Source organism: Canis aureus, chromosome 2 (genome assembly GCF_053574225.1).
Source record: "Canis aureus isolate CA01 chromosome 2, VMU_Caureus_v.1.0, whole genome shotgun sequence".
NCBI lineage: Eukaryota > Metazoa > Chordata > Mammalia > Carnivora > Canidae > Canis > Canis aureus.
The window spans coordinates 92,761,897-92,778,944 of record NC_135612.1 but is presented as its reverse complement, the minus strand read 5'-3'; the positions used below and the strand labels follow the sequence as shown (position 1 = coordinate 92,778,944).

Sequence of the window (17,048 nt, the reverse complement as noted above, 5' to 3'; positions counted from 1 at the left end):
ATGAACCAGCGATCAAATACTGGAGTGCTGGAGTGTAACCGACAGCCTAAAATGACTATGCTGGTGTCCACAGGGGTAAAAAATAAATTATTTCATTTTTTAAGATTTCTTAATTTGAGAGAGAGAGAGAGAGAGAGAGAGAGAGAAATTGAGATAGAGCAGGGGAAGGGGCAGAGGGAGATGGAGAGAGAAACCAAGAGTCAGACGCTTAGCCAACTGTGCCCCCCAGGCACCCCCCAAAATAAATGATTTCTTAAAAAGAAAACCACAGGCCCCAGATGGAGTCACTTATGTTAAGAGACCCCTGTTAGCAAATCAGGACATAATACCTAACCTAATTGCAATTTCACACACACCCACCTCCATGTAAACTTTTAACAAGTTAATTTGGAAAATGTACTGAATGTCCCCTTCTGTTCCCCTTAGGAGGAGGACCTTGACTAAAATAATGCATCCTTTTCTAACAATTTCCTTTTTTTCAATCTTCTCCCTTTCTTTAAAAACTTTCCCTTCCCTGCAGCTCAAAGGAGCTCCTTTCTATTTGCTAGATGGGGTGTTGCCCAACTAATGAACTGCTCAATGAAGCCATTGTAATCTTTTAAATTATTCAGCTGCACTTTTTACATAGTTTTTTTATTTTTATTTTTTTTACAAAATGGGACTGAATAAACCTTTCCTATAAGAATTCCAAATAATAGATGTAGACAGTCATCAAGGAGGTAGGGCTATCTCCCCTCTTCCAAAGTGTGGGCTCCGTGCAGCATCTCCCTGCTCCAGAAGACACACCGTATGCGTACAGGGGAAAGAGTAACTCCTCTCTGGGGAAGCCTGACCAACACTGCCCCGGCCAGGGGACCACTGTTAACACGGACAGCAACAAGAGCTCCCTTGTTATAAAGTGATGACGGAGCGCTTCACCTCCCTGATCTGCTTCCTCAAAACCCATAATCCCAGTCTAATCATGAGGAAAATAAATTCCAATGCAAGACTTTCTACAAAATGCCTCCCCAGGCCTCCTCAGCACTGCCAAGGCCATCGAAACAAAGCACATCTGAGAGACTGTTAGAGCCAAGAAGAGCCCAAAGAGACATGAGCAGGAAAGGGGCACTGGAACAGAAGGTAGAACAGAGGGAACCTGAATAAAATACGGACTTTAGTTAAAAATAACATATCAATGTCCGTTCATTGTGACAATTCTATAGAAAACTAGAAAGAAATTAAACGTCAAATGGAAGAAAACCCTATTGTAACAAACAGGAAACCACGGGTGACTTCCTAGTAAAAATACACACTGACAGACTGGACCCTAAAAAAGGAAAAACCAAGCCGACCAATTAGCCATCTAGTGGCCTCTTCCTCCTGCTGGTTCTCCTCTTGCTGCTTGCTGCTTGGGGGTTTTCCTCCTTGGGGGTATTCCTCTCCCAAGACAGGGAAGGAACAGGGGCAGGGCTGTTCTGCAGCCCTCCCTGAGACCTGACTCCACTCATCATCTCCCTCTTCTGGACCATGGCCTCGCCCCGTGAGGACACTGGGCACAGGGAGTCTCAGGGATTGCTGCTCCTGATATGTCAGCTGGGAATTTTGGGGTTGAAAGGAACTGGACACACTTCCCGAAGTAAAATAAATATTTTTAAGTGGTGGAAAAGAATGCTTTCAAGAGGCAAGTTAAGAGTGGGTTTGGACCTGGCAGGCCCAGGGGCTCACACTCTCACAAGATGACCTGAGCCATCTCCACCCTTCCAACCTGCTGAGTGCTCTGGGGTGGCCCCATTCACAGACACAGTCTCTCTCACTGCATCTGGGGCCTCCAACAACTCCAGGCTGACACCCACTCAGTGTCCACTCTACGGGGAAGGATTTCTCTTTCTCTTGGGTTCCATGAAAAGTCACGGTTTTAAGTGTCTTTGACCTGGCTTCAGTCACATTCTCATCCTTGAAGTCACCAAAGCACCCAAAGGATGGAGCAAGGGGTTGGCTAGACTTAGATCATATGCCCATCTTCAAGGTGGATGGAATGTGGGGTCTGCCCCCCTGGAACTGTTTGGATGGGAGGCAGGTGAGATGTGGTTTCCAAAGGAGAGCTGAGATCCTGGATGTGGATGTGAGAACAGATTCTGGGCTGGGAAAGCAACGGATTACACATTACTGATGGCCAACGGCAGAGCGGGGAAAAATAAAACCCAAGGAAGGAAGAGGTTCACTTAGGATCATGGGTTGCAGCCACCCATCCAACGCTCTTCCTGTCCTGTCATGATGGCAAGATGTTCTTCCACTTGCTGAAGAAGCAACTATGCCATTGTTGGGAATGGAAATTTCCCAGGGGGCTGTCTACACTAACCATGGACCTGTTACAGTGCCAGGAGCAGTCCACTTAGTAACTGGCCATAGGGATTGTCAAGACCCAGGCTGGTCTGAGCTGGAGGATCACAGATCCTGCCTGGATGGTTAGAGACCAAGACTGTCCTTCTGAGACCTGACTATTTACTACTGATCACTCAGATGGGATGAAATCCAACCAGTGCCAGGAGGGCCCACCAGCCCCCAAGGAGGCTACACAGGGGAGCGGGTAGGCCCCTGAAACCAGACCTGTATCAATCCACGTGTCTAGTGACCCTTGTGGGTCAGGGCTGTGCTAGAACCTGGGGCTTCACAGGCAGAGTGGGGCCAGTGGCACCCTTCCCAGGTAGGAGAGTGGAAGGACTCTGCATGATCTCTGTGACCTTCCAAAATCCTTGACTGTGGTTCAGTTGGAATTGAAATAATCAGTGACCAGGTAGATATTTCATTCATCTTTTATTTTTTTTTTATTTTATTTATTTGATTTTTTTTAAAAGACTTTACTTATTCATGAGAGACAGAGAGAGAGAGAGAGGCAGAGACACAGGAGAGGGAGAAGCAGGCCCCCTGCAGGGAGCCCAACGTGGGACTCCATTGGGGACCCCGGGGGTCACGCCCTGGGCCAAGGCAGACGCTCAACGCTGGGCCACCCGGGGGCCCCTAACTGTATTTTAGAGGCCAACCTGAGAAGAAAGCAACACTCTAGCTCAACGTCTAATTCAAGTGTGGCCACAGGCGAGTCCTGCGTGTCCTAGCGGTTCATAGGCCTAGAGGAGAAAGAGTGTCTGTGAGTTCAAGCCCTGGCGGGTTTCGCGCTGGTGGAGCCTACTTTAAAAGTAAAATAAGAAATGTAAGAGCCTCTTTTATGGTTTTGCTGTAGCTTGCTTGTCCTGCACTGCAATTCTCCGCTATTTCAGAATAAATCTACTTGGCTGCTAAAATAACTGGCGGTTTCATTTTTTAGGTTAATACCTTATTTTGACTCCCATCTTTTATTTTTTTTATATTTTTTTTATTTTTTGAAGATTTTATTTATTTATTCATGAGAGACAGAGACAGGGAGAGAGGGGCAGAGACACAGGCAGAGGGAGAAGCAGGCTCCATGCAGGGAGCCCGATGTGGGACTCGATCCCGGGACTCCAGGATCACGCCCTGGGCCAAAGGCAGGTGCTAAACCGCTGAGCCACCCAGGGATCCCCCGACTCCCATCTTTTAAAGCCCTTCTTCAAATACACTGTTAGGTACTGAGAGTCAACACGAGGTCCTGGAGGGACACGCTGCCGCGGATGACAAGGACTCTCCTGCGGGAAGGGTTTGTTCAAGGGCAGGCTGAGCCCGGCTGAGAGCTCTCCTCTCGCCTGGTGCCCCGAGCTGAGCCCCGGGCGCCCCCACGTGCCCTGGGGCACTGAAGAGGCGCCCCGAACTGAGCCCCGAGCTGAGCCCCGCGGCGACCCGAGGTGCCCCGAGCTGAGCCCCGGGAGCCCCCACGCCCTGGGGCGCCGAAGAGCCACGCGGGTTGCCGGGGTCTGCCCCGGGGCCGACGGCGGCCCTGCTCGGGGCTCCGCAGCCCGCGGCGGGCGCGCACCCGAGACGGCGGCCGGAGGCTCGGGGCGCCCACGTGGGGCCGAGCGGCGAGGAGCCCCAGCCGGGCCCAGCTCCTCCGCCGAGCCAGCCCTGAAGCCGCGGGGCCGCACCCCGGCCGGGCGCCCACACGGAGCGACCCCGGCGCCCCGCGCCAGGGCGCTCGGGCGCCACCTGGGCCGGGGTCAGGGAAGGCGGCCTGCGCACGGCCGCGCGAGGGCTGCGGGCACCCGACTCCGCGGGCCGCGCCGACGCAGGACAGCCCCTCGAAGGCGGCCCCGCGCGCCGCCGGCCTTCCCGGGCCCACCCGCCGGCCGCGGCCGGACCGGAGCGGGGGCGCCGCGCGGGCCGGAGGGACTCCGCGAGCGCCGGGCCGGAAGTGCTCGCCGGGGCTGCGCGTCCCGTGGCGTGTTTCCGGCGCGACGGCGGACGTGCCGGCGCCCCAGCGGGCGTGTGCTCTGAGGGCGGGCTCGCGCGGCTGGAGGGGCGGCTGCGGAGCGGCTGGTGGCGGCGAGGCTCGTCCCGGGGTCCTTCCCCTGCGGGGGCGCGATGCGGCTGGGCTCCGGGGCCTTCGCCGCCTGCTGCGTGGTGATCGAGGTGCTCGGGGTCGCGCTCTTCCTCCGGGGCTTCTTCCCGGCCCCGGTTCGCTCCTCTTCCAGGGCGGAGCAGCGGGCAGAGCCCGCGGCGCCTGAACCCTCGGCCGGTACGGACCCCTCGCCGCCGGCTCTGCTCCCGGACCCGGCCTCCGCCGGAGGACGCTCCCTGGGGGCCGCGGCCCCGGGCTTCCCGGGCTCCCGAGGGCCCTCTGCTGGGCCCCTGCCGCCGCGCAGCCCCCGGCCAGGGCCGGCCACACTGGGGCCCTCCTCCCGCTCGCCGCCCCGAGAGGCCCCGCCGGGCCTGCCGCGGTCCGCCTGCTGCCCCTCTCCCGGGACGGGCCCTCGGGCCACTGCCTCTCCGAGGCACCTCCTTGCCCAGCAAGTCGCAGCGGGGGACAGGATCCTGCTGCCCCTCCGCGCTTCCTTCTAGGACACCCCTCCAGGGCCGCTCCCGTGCTTGACCAGGACGCAGTAGCAGCCGCGGACCGTGTGGACGCGATCTGTGGCCGCGGGCCCGGCCGCCGGCTGCCGCGCTGTCTAGAAACTAGCTCCCCGAGTGTCCAACCTCCCGCACCCTCGGAAGGGCCTTCCCTTTCGCGGGACTCCCCGAGCCAAAGGCTTGATACTTAATACTGCCTAAGGCTGGGGCTCCTTCAGCTTGCCCCCCCGCCCCCCCACGCTGTCTGCCAGGAACAGGTCCTTGTCCCTGGGTCGGGTTGGGTAGATGGCACAACATATGTGCTGGAGAAGTAGCCCAGAAACAGATGATAAGGTGCTCGGGTGCTAAATACAACTTAAAACTCAATTTTCTTTATCCTTTCGAACATTTTTAGGAGCCAGTTCCAACTGGACCAAGCTCCCACCACCTCTCTTCAAAAAAGTTGTTATTATGCTAATAGATGGCTTGAGAGATGATTTTGTGTTCGGCTCCAAGGGTGTGAAATTTATGCCCTACACAACTTACCTTGTGGAAAAAGGAGCATCTCACAGTTTTGTGGCCGAAGCAAAGCTGCCTACAGTTACGATGCCTCGAATCAAGGTAAACAGCTTGACTAAATGTGTTGTAAGTGGTGGCTTGGCTCTCTGTACTCCTTTACTTGGAGTCCCAGTCGTAACTAGGAAGAAATTAGTTGAGTGCTATCCACCTGGCTGGGGCAGTAAAATGCTGACAAAGCTCACAAGATAGGATAGAACTGAGACCCATGATTTGTGTTGCTTGTCAAGTAGTCCAACGTTCACACTTCATGGAAAGCATAAAGCTTAATCAGAGCCAGATCATTCAGGGCAGCCTAAACCAAAAGATGGTGTCCTCCTTGCTAGCCTGGTCTCTTTAATCATCAGTGCACCACATACATTCCAGAAAGAAGACTTTAGGATTAATCTAGTTCAGTCTCTTGACTGTATGGATAAGAAAGCAAAGTCAGATAAGTTAAATGACTTGTTCACAACTGGGGTATAAATAATAAGCACACCTGTGTGATCCGGCCTCAACAGGTATGACTGTTTCTACTAATAACTCACTTTGAGGCGTTCAGCCTAGTGAGTGTGGCTTGAAAGTGCATAGTGCTTTACCCACAAACTATGGGTTTAAAAAAAAGAGAGTAAAGCCGTGTTGATTGGCTCAAGAACTATTTATTAAGCAACTACTTACTATGTGGCAGTACTGTAACGGGTGTGCAGTTGGGGGAAAATAGTATCTGCCTTTATGGAGCTTTTAGTTACGAGAAACATATCCATTAAAAGATGAGTAAATCAATTTGCAGTTTTAAAGTGTGGTTTAATGTATGATGAGAAAGAACAGGGTGTGATGCTCATTACTGGGTGGGGTGGAAGGGGGGCTCAATTTCGATTGAGGGTCAGAAAAAGCCTGCCTGAGGAAATTACATTTAAGTTCAAACTGGAAGGATGAGTAAAGGGGAGGAGGCAGAAAGGGACATGTTGCTAGTATGGTTAAAAAAAAAAAAATGTCTGGTTGAGCCTTATGTGACACATTATTTGGTGAGAAGGAACCACTTGATTCAAAGCTTGGGGGCAGTATTTAGTAGGTACTCAGTAAATGTTTACTAGATGAATAAAACAGTCTGGGAATGAATGAAAGGATTAATACTGCATCTTTCATTGACTTCTTTCTTGAGTTTTCCACTCTCTGTAACTTTTGGTTGTAGTGTGTCCTTCACTCAGCAGTGAAGCATCTTCTATGTATCACATGATACTTCTGAGTATCACATGTTTTAAAATATTTTTTTTTTTAATTTTTATTTATTTGTGATAGTCACAGAGAGAGAGAGAGAGAGAATGAGGCAGAGACACAGGCAGAGGGAGAAGCAGGCTCCATGCACCGGGAGCCTGACGTGGGATTCGATCCCGGGTCTCCAGGATCGCGCCCTGGGCCAAAGGCAGGCGCCAAACCGCTGCGCCACCCAGGGATCCCTATCACATGTTTTAGATAAGAGGGATTCATTCAGTGAAGAGCAAGTCAGCAGATGTCCTAACCTCATGGAGCTTAATTTCTGATTGAGGGGACAGAAAATATGTACATATACAAATAAGATAGTTTCAGAAAGTGGTAAGTGCTGTGGGAGGAATCAGAGAGGAGAATATGACAGAGTGATGAGGAGTGCGGCACCTTTAATCAAGAAGCTCAGGGATAGGGATCCCTGGGTGGTGCAGCGGTTTAGCGCCTGCCTTTGGCCCAGGGCGTGATCCTGGAGACCCGGGATCGAGTCCCACGTCGGGCTCCCGGTGCATGGAGCCTGCTTCTCCCTCTGCCTATGTCTCTGCCTCTCTCTCTCTCTCTCTCTCTCTCTCTGTGACTATCATAAATAAATAAAAAATTTAAAAAATTATTAAAAAAAAAAAAAAAAAAAAAAAGGAAGCTCAGGGATGGCCTCTCAAGAGTGCTCATGCTACTGAGACCAGTCTTCTGAAAGCTAGAAGAAAGGCATCCAGGCTCCTCGCCGTCAGGAGTGCTGAGTTCTTCATCTGTCATCAGAAGTGTGGAAGGAACTGATTCCTCTTTCATTCTGGTAAGAATGTGTTACTAGGAATCCGCGCAGGTTAGTAAGAAAGTGTGTAAGTGGGCGTGCAGGCTCCAGGCTGTATTCAGACCTGCGTGTTGGCTACGGTGGTTCTTAGGGCCTCCCGTCTCCAGCCCATTTGTGTCATTGCATGACACAAAACCAGTGTTTTGCTTCATTTTATTTATTTTGTTTTCAGTCCTTTGCAGGTTCTGGCTCCTCATTCCCCATCGAGGGGGAGCTGGAACAGAAAATACATACTGGAGTTAGGATTACACAGCTCTAGAATTTGGTAGGATTTAGTAGGTTGACTAAGGAGTGTGTCCCCTACCTTGTCTCCCGTTAGGGAAAGGACTTCATTAATCTTGAGGTGTTGATGCGGTTGTCACGACACACTGATCTTAACAACTCAAGGCTAATGCCTCTCATTGCACTTTCTCACAAACTAATTTGTGAATGCTTTTCCTTTCTTCAAGGAATTTACAGTCCCCACAATAAGGAGCCAGGTACTGACCAACTGAGTGTGGTGAGCACAGAACACAGGCATTATCTCATATGCTGTCACAACAGCCCCGTGACCTAGGCTGTGTGAGGCAGGCACTGCCATCTTCTCCATTTTCCAGATGAGGAAACAGGCTTGAAGTGGTGAAACCACACAGCGGCCTTAGAAACTGAGCCTAGGCCTCTGTATGTCTGGTTCCAGAGCCTCCATTGGTCATAGCATGTTACGTGGCATTCCTGCCGAATATGGTGACCAGGCCACGTCCTCTTCCAGTAGTCTCTGCAGAGCCCTCCGTCATTCTCAGAAGGCAAGAAACTACTGTTCCCAAGGCCACAACAACCACAGGAAGACCCCCAAGGTGATGGCAGACTTGGGCTCTCACTTAGACTTCCTAGGGCTCCCAGCTGCCTGCATGCTTCCTGGGGTAAAGGGTACCAAGCAGTCCCTGCCCTCCTCGAAAATGTCAATGGGAACACAGCCTAGTGTGAGAAGGAGGCAAGTACCTCATAAAAGCCCCTGGGAAAAGGATGGACAAATTAGACCACATGGAAACAGAAAACTGTTATGTGATGGAAAACACTTTTTTTTTTTTTTTAAGATTTTATTTATTATTCATGAGAGAGAGAGAGGCAGAGACGTAGGCAGAGGGAGAGGCAGGCTCCCTGTGATCTGGGGATCAGAGACTCGATCCCAGGACCGGGGATCACGCCCTGAGCCAAAAGCAGATGCTCAACCACTGAGCCACCCAGGTGCCCCAGAAAACACTATAAACTAAGTCAACTGACAAATGATAGACTGGGGAAATTATTTACAGTTGATATCACAAACAAGAGGTTAAGCCCATGATGTGTAAAGAGAATCTGGCCAAGGACAACAATCCAATGGCAAAGGATATAAAGAAATCCACAAAGGAAGACATTGAAATGGCAAGTCAACATATGAGGAGATTCTGTACTAGTAATCAGGGCAAGACGAACTCAAGCAATCTGCAACCCTGGCTTTTGTCTATCACGTAAAAATGTAAAGATTGATGATGACCTCTTCATACAAAATGAGGTGGACAGGTACTCAACACTGAGCCAGACCCTGCACTGCTGGCTCCCCCAGTCCAATCTGCTGTGGTCTCCAGCCAGGACTGTAAAATCTCCCAGCACCTCCTTGTGCCCAGGTCCTGTCCAAACACACCAAGTCGTCTCCTTTTCAAACCCTGCTCTAGTTTATATCGGCCTACTAACCCAGGCCTTGAGGCTGCACGGTCCTGTCCCTGCTTACCTCTCTGCCCTTATCTGAGTTGCTCTCCCTCTTCCTGAGCCATTCATCCACATAGATCACACCTACCCCAAGCGTATTGCCCTCTTTTGGATGTGGGGCTTTCACAGTTTGCTCTGTTCCCCCTGGAAAGCCCCAGCGCACCTCCCCCTCGCCTATAGTCAACACATGAGCCTTCAGGTCTCAGCTCAAATGGCACTTTTGTTGCAAGCTTTTTAAAATACATGTCCATGCCCATTAAAATGGTCTTGGTCCAAATACTGGCATACTCTGTAGCTGCCTGAAAAGAAAATGAAGTAGCTGAAATGAAGTGTTTTCTGGGGTGAAAGGTTCAGAATATGCTATTAATTGGAAAACAAAAGCAAGCTGCAGAATTGTTTTCTATAGTTTCTTAACATTTTTATTTAAAAAATGTGTATCTTTGTATATTTGTGATCATACACATACAGGAAAAGGTATGAAAGGGTACTCACCCAACGTAACTGGTTACCTGTAAGTGGTAGAATTTTGGAGTGAAAAGAAGGCTGTCCTTTTAAAAAAATAATTTCACTGAGATAGAATTTTCATACAAAGTAGTGCAGACATTTTTATATGTATGGTTTGTTGAGATTTCACAAATGTGGTATATCTGTGCAACCTCCCACCTCAGCTCTGGATTTTGATCCTTCACCCCACCCCAGGAGTAATGGTTGTTGCCACCGTTTTGTTGGTTTGCCACTGTAGTTACTTGCCAAAACTCATTCTGTAGCGTCTGTCTCTGCTGGAGTGCACAGTAACTGGTATCTGCTTATTTTTGTTTTAAGTTCTTGTTTTTATTTTTAAACTGATCTTTCAGAAGGTCACCCCTGGGACAGCATAGTTAGTGGATAGCCAATGCTGGTCAGAGGCTGTGCTTAAATACATTATGCAGTGGGCCTTCCACCCTTTCTAGGGGCCTGTGTGTGGTTAATACTCACTGTCCAGGCACCAGTAAGCCTCCCCTGTCATGAGTAGGGCCTCCTGCTCAGCTGGAAGGAATGGGTAACTAGGCACTGTCTGATCTCTCCTGAGCACACAGTCAGCCTCATGTGTACATGCAGCTTTCCAGATGCCAGGAATATGTGGGAGTTTATAGAAATTTGCTATACCTGTGTCATTCCCCAGACTCCATTTTTACTTATTTTCTAATTTTTAATTTTTTTTTTTTTTTTTTTTTTTTTTTAAGTAGGCTTCACCATGGGGCTTGAACTCACAGCCCTGAGATCAAGACCTGAGCTGAGATCAAGGTTCGGACGCTTAACTGACTGAGCCCACTAGGCACTCCTAACTGAGATCCCGTTTTTAAATGTTGGGCTTGTCTCTTCCACAAACAGCATTGATGCCTTAGGCAGCTGTGATGTTGGTCTTCCTTGTTTTCAACACATCCCTGGCATGGAACTTCTCCATGCAGCTCCAGTCGGGTGGACCCTTCCAGGTCCTCATTTCCCGCTACATCACAGGGATAGGGGAAGGGGAGCGGCCTATGTTAAAACATCACAGGTACTCACAGCTCTTACTGAGCTTCAGTAGTTTGTCTTAGATAAAAACTTCGCAATTTGTTGTATATCCTTGGTGAGTTTTCAAAGTCTTGAAATGGTCGTTTTGGGCAGTTCTGTCCTATTTTATCATTGCTCTTAGGGGAAAGGATTTGCCAAGCTCCTCTGGCATTCCAGAAGTCAAGTTAATTCATATTGCTTTTTTTTTTTTCATTTCTGTTAAAGAAGTCTTGGCAAAATTATTATACCTATTAATTAGTATTATCTAGATTTCTATTTATTACAGATAAGTCCCTGGGTGCCAGTGTCATGGGTTGTTGGATAACTCCAGATAACAGGAGACGCGTAGCCCATTACTGTGGTCTCTTAGACTCTGTGCTAAAGCAAGGGAGGTTGTTGACATAATTCTGTGTCAGAAAGGTATGAGGATCTGTCACACCCACCCTTACCTCCCGGAAATTGCAGTGCTTTGTGCGTGTGTTCAGAAAAGTGGTGTCCCACCAGCAGCCCTGGGCCTGTTTACTATGAGAATTTCTGAGAGTTCTTGCTTAGAGACTGCTTTCCTCTCAGGGTGCATGAGAGGATGCTTGTTCACGCAGAGTGGACGTTAGATTTGCTAGGTTGTAGGATCAATACATGGAGTTGCTCATCACACAGAGCAGATGTGAAGCTTAGGTGAGGACCTCATGGGAAGTTGAATATACAGGTTCATGTTTTCAATGCATACCCCACTGCCATTTTCTTCAGTTGCTATAACCCACAGCTTTTCAGTCCACCACTATCATCCAGCTGCCCATAGCCGCCGCTTCCATCCTCTCATTGGCTGAAATAAAGTCAAGTCTTTTGTGATCGAGTTTGCTAGTTTTGCCAGAAATTATGTGCAGGTTTCCCCTCTGTCCTAGCACTGACCCAGCCTAGGTATATCCTAGTTTTATGCTCTCCTCTTTCATCCATGAAATGATCTTTGACACCCCTTCCCATGCTATGGTTTGGATTCTATAGTCTAATTCCTTGAATGTTTCCTCCTGCAGGCGTTGATGACAGGGAGCCTCCCCGGCTTCATCGATGTTGTCAGGAACCTCAATTCCCCTGAACTGCTAGAAGACAACGTGATTACACAGGCAAAAGCAGCTGGAAAAAGAATTATCTTTTATGGAGATGAAACATGGGTAAAATTATTCCCAAAGCATTTTGTGGAATATGATGGAACAACTTCATTTTTTGTGTCCGATTATACAGAGGTCAGTTTTTAAAATAAGAAAACTTTGTCATACTAGATAGAGTCTTGTTAGTGAGAGGCAATGTTGTTTTGTATGTGGCCTTTATTAGTATACTGGGAGGAGTATGGAGAGATCGTAGAAATTGTGCATTCACATAATCACTTATAACCCAGGGACATTAATGTGATGCAGGTGTGAGCACAGCTCTCCTAGAGCAGCTAGCTGAGCACCTGTTGATGGGGTACAGGGAGTCACGAAGGGCTTCCCAGCAAGGAGCCATTTCAGCTGTTTGCAGAAGTGAGTGGGGACTTCCCAAGTGGACAGAATGGGGGTGGCAGCGTTCGTGCGAGGCAGAGCCTGAGGACTTCATGGCCTCCCTGGGATCCTTGAGGCTATAGGTTCTTCTGTTATTGTGGCAATCAGTGTCCCCAGTGGGGAAGTGGGAGGACAGATGGTGAGCTGGGGGTTGCCTGGTCCTGAGGGGCACTGCCCTGTGCTGGGAGTTTGGTCTCCAACAAGGCAAAGGGCATGATTAGACCTGTAGTTAGAAAGTTGACCTGGGAGCAGAGGGAGGCCCCATGGAGCAGAGACAAACCCGCACCAGCTCAGTTTGCCGCTGGTAGGGCGTTCACAGTCTTGCTCATGTTAATACCCTTTGGTAAAGTTAACCTCTGTGCAGGCAGCAGTTACCGTGCAGCACTGAGTTTCCCCATCCTCTGTCTCATCACTCAGAGACCCTTCCCTTCGTAGACACTTTTCAGTGAGAGGGAGGTGGGCCGGCTGAGTGGTCAGGCCTGACCAGGCTCACGGCTCTGTCAGGGGCTGCTCGACCACTAGTTGCTGAGAGCTATATCTCTGTCCTCCCAGAACATCCTTCGCACAGGACGCACTTAGATGCCCTCAGCTTCACCCCACAGGTCACCTGAACTCTGGCACCTGTGTGACCTGGTCACCTGCTTAGTGTTAGTTAATTCCCAGTAGGGATCCCTCAGAGTGGTTTCATCGGAACAACACTTATTTAAATTGCCTGTGTAGTATGTTCTATGTGTACTTTAGAAACGTGAGAACAGTACTAGTGAAATCTCAATCTAATGCTAATATTTGTTTTAACTTTTTTTTATGATGGGCTTCTCTGTTTGTGTTGAAGGGTTTTTTGGTCTTTTCAGATTCTAAGTCCTGTGTACTAACGAACGCCTAGATTTTAAAAGGACTGGATCACTTTTCCTTGGAGAGTGCAGATCAAGGGAAATAAGGGAAGCTCTTCGTACATACCTTTTCTCCTTTACAGGTGGATGATAATGTTACAAGGCATTTGGATAAAGTATTAAAAAGAGGGGATTGGGACATGTTAATCCTCCACTACCTCGGGCTGGACCACATCGGCCACGTTTCTGGGCCTAGCAGTCCTCTGATTGGGCATAAACTCCGAGAGATGGACAGCATCCTGATGAAGATCCACACCTCACTGCTGTCTGAGGTGAGGCTCACATGGCACTAGGGTGTCACCATGCCAGCGTCTCCTAGGAGACACCAAGTTCCTGAAGTGGACTTGAGACCTATGTGAACGCCACACCCACCATCACTCAGGTCACCTGTAAGCACAGGCTCAGCCTCCTACAGCTCTGACCATGTCCACCATTCACCTTTTCATCCAACTACTAGCTTGTGAGGGCTTCTGTATTGCTGATCTGTCCAGGCATCCGCGGAGCTCATACGGTAGCTAGGAAGGACAAACGAGGATAATCGACAAGTCCATAAGTACACTGAAAAGTGACTGGTGCCTCAGGAAACAGGGCAGGAGGAGTGAACAGCTTCTGAGAGAGAAATCATGATTCTCAGTAGAATGGTGAGGCCAGCTGTCCTTCAGGTCGTGTGAGATGAGAGCAGAGCCTTGAAGGGAGGGGAGGAGGATACGCCGCCTGTGAAGGCGTGTCCGGGTGGAGAACAGCAGGGGCAAGGCAGACCATGTGGCATGTCCGTCCGGGAGCAGCAGAGGCCCTTGGCTGGTGTCCCAGGCTGAGGGGCAGGCCCGTGTGACACCCGAGGAGACAGGCGTGACAAGGAGTGCACCTGGGCTGTCCCAGCTCAGCAGTGGCAGAAACAGAAACCAAGCCCCAATCCTCGGCCTTCAGAGGCCCTAAATGTACCTGCCTGTGCTCCGTGACCTCCGTATGATTCTGTTAGTTTTATGATATTATTTGTCTTTAGCCCTTTGATCTACCTGTAAAAGAACAAAACAAAAACATCTAACTCATTTACAAAGAGTTACTATTTATGAAGTAAAGGCAAAATCTAAAGTCGTTTCCTTACCAAGGTCATGTGTTCTCCTCAGGCCAAATGCAATTGGAATTTTTCCTTTGCCTTGTAGGAGAGAGAAACTCTTGTACCCAATTTGCTGGTTCTCTGTGGTGATCACGGCATGTCTGAAACTGGCGGTCATGGGGCCTCTTCCATGGAGGAGCTTAACACCGCCCTGATCTTAATCAGTTCTGCATTTGAAAGAAAACCTGGTGAGGATTTAGGAATGTTTACTATTTTAAAACTGTATTTTATGTATCTGTTTTCTATAGACTGATTCTAATTTTTAAAATTGTTTTCTTAGAAGTTGTGTAAGTTTGAGATGTCCTGAGCAGTGTACAGATGAAAATTAATGGGCAAGGGGCAGCCAGATGTGGAGTTTACATTTCTTGCCCCAATTCTTAAAATACAAATATTCTTTGTAGGAATTTTATTGTATGAACGTCACTGCCTGGATATCTGAACCGTTAATAAAAATTTCCAGTAGCTTCAAGACATCTGAACACATGTGAACTAAAAAAAAGAAACATGAATTGAAATTTTTACAGACGATCCACCTTTTGAAACTCTGAACGAAGAGTCATGGGATCAGTCAGAGCAGAACTAGCTGAGCCCTGTCAGCCTTGAGACCCTGCAGCTCTCCACCCCAAACACACACGAGCAGCTCTGGCCTCCGCCTCCTCACTTTACAACATGCTCGCCTTTGCTCACCAGTTATTTCTGAGTTGGACACTCTCTGCCTTCCTCTCACATGATCCTTCAGTACCACTGGGCGCTTCTGACCCCGGGTTCTGGTAGCTCCCATTTGTCTGGTTTTCCTCCCACCTCTCACTTTGCTATCTAGTCGTCTTTGCTGGCTTAGCTCCCTGCCCTGGCATACTTCCTGGACTGCCTCCTGGTTTCATTCCACATTCACTCCTGAGATGATCTCGTCCACTCCCGTAGTTGTAAATGCCATGATTGGCTCACGCTTGTCAGATTTATCCCTCCAGCTGTCTCCTCTCTTCCAGTCTCTAGACTGTCTACTCAGCTGCCTGTCTGACACCTCCACTTGGGTCTTCCACAGGTAGAGAGCAACTGTGACAGCTTCACGTCTAATCTGCCCTCTTGTATTCCCCTGCCAACAAATGGCACTTTGGTGTGACTCTTCCAGGTGGAAACGTGGGCATCCCCCTTCACCCTCTTTCTCCCTTGCTCCCCACATTTCAGACCATCCTGAGCTCCCGTACATAAAACCTTTCAGTACCTGAACTTTGGATCAAGTAACAATCCTGCATGAGGCTTCTTTGCTGCCTCACAGCTTCATCCTGAACCATATTCACCATTACTCTCTGTGTCCCGGCCTCTACCCTTTCCATGGGCTCTCCAAGTGACAAGCTCTTCCCCATGTGCCCAACGCCAGCATCATCAGCCTCTTGGCCTACTTGTCCATTCATCCTTGGTTTCAGCTCATCTCACTCATCCATGAAACTACGTTGCCTTCCCTCTGTTCGTCATTCACAGTAGTCCATGCCTGCTGCCCTCGTTCTTTGCTTAGATAGGAATTATAGACTTACTTGTGTGATGCGTGTAACAGCCGCCTCCCCTGTGCACCTCATGCCACGGTCGGGCAGGACCAAGTCTGTTTTGTTCATTGGTACAGGCCTGCCTTGGGCCTGAACATCAGCTGGTATGTGATGGGCACCAAAAAGGTTTGTTGAATGAATGAATCTTCCACTAGAGTGAGAATTGAATGGGGAAGAAATTCCACTGATTTCCTTCTATCTTTTTGCAACACTTCCTCCTCTTGGACCTCTGATCTCCTAAGATATGTCATTGGCTCTTGGGAACTGAGCCTTCCTGTTTTAGCTGGCTGTCTTACTGAAGCCTGCCTTCCAGTGAGTGCACACACTACCCACCAGAGCACCAGCCTTGTACACCTGGCTCTCCCTCACTGTGTACCCAAAGCAGGGTCTCTCATGGCTCCCCTGCCTGAGCGAGAGCCCTATGCCAGAACCACCCTTCCTACTCGATCCAGCAGAGGTGTACTTAGTACCTGTGGTGGGCCAGGCACTGAGCCGGGCACTGTGGGCAGACTTTGCCCTCGGGGAGCTTATAGTCTGGGGAGCAAAAGAGACAACTATGTGACAGTTGTCGTTGAACTAAAGTGCTGATGTTTCATCTCCAAGATGGGTATTTAAAATCTCCTCCTTGGGAGGCTTGACAGGGTTCATTGCCAGAAATAGCCAGAGCAGCTGCATGTGCAGGACACCTGAGAGAGTTGTTCAGGTGACTGACCTCAGTGCCAACAGTAGCTTCCCAGTGTTTTGTCATGTGTTTCCTTGTATCAAGCATGGTTGTGTTCAGTAATCTCATTATGCTTATCTTAGGAGCCAGGACTGCACTGCAAGTAGTTCACTCAGAGTCAGTATTCATTCTAGGAAAGTGCACCCCCACTGACCTCTCCCACCCCCTCACCCACTGCCAGCAACTGCAGATCTTTCTTCCATCTCTATAGATTTGCCTCTTCAGGACATTTCCTGTAAATGGACCCTATAGTACATGGCCTTGTGTGACTGGCTGGTTTCACTTGGCCTAATGTTTTCAGGGTTCATCCAGACTGTAGTGGATGTCAGGACTTCGTCCTTTCTTAGGCTGAATTATTGTGCCACATAATGGATAGCCCACGTCATGTATCCATTCATCAGTTGATATACATGTGTTGTTTCTACTTT

The 17,048-nt window shown here is 49.4% G+C and overlaps 1 protein-coding gene across 4 annotated transcripts in view; it reads left to right on the top strand.

Moving 5' to 3' along the window:
* The first annotated feature begins 4,358 nt into the window (after nucleotides 1-4,358).
* PIGG (phosphatidylinositol glycan anchor biosynthesis class G (EMM blood group)) overlaps nucleotides 4,359-17,048 on the top strand; it is a 44,345-nt gene continuing 31,655 nt past the window's right edge. For 2 of the 4 annotated variants that reach the window (XM_077882137.1, XM_077882131.1), the window contains exons 1-5: nucleotides 4,359-4,621; nucleotides 5,348-5,553; nucleotides 11,848-12,057; nucleotides 13,325-13,513; nucleotides 14,405-14,546. In XM_077882137.1, the coding sequence (XP_077738263.1) occupies nucleotides 4,468-4,621; nucleotides 5,348-5,553; nucleotides 11,848-12,057; nucleotides 13,325-13,513; nucleotides 14,405-14,546 (901 nt within the window). In that variant the 5' untranslated portion in view covers nucleotides 4,359-4,467. The remainder of the gene's footprint in view (nucleotides 4,622-5,347; nucleotides 5,554-11,847; nucleotides 12,058-13,324; nucleotides 13,514-14,404; nucleotides 14,547-17,048) is intronic. The other 2 variants (XM_077882125.1, XM_077882121.1) reach the window with 2 other exon arrangements.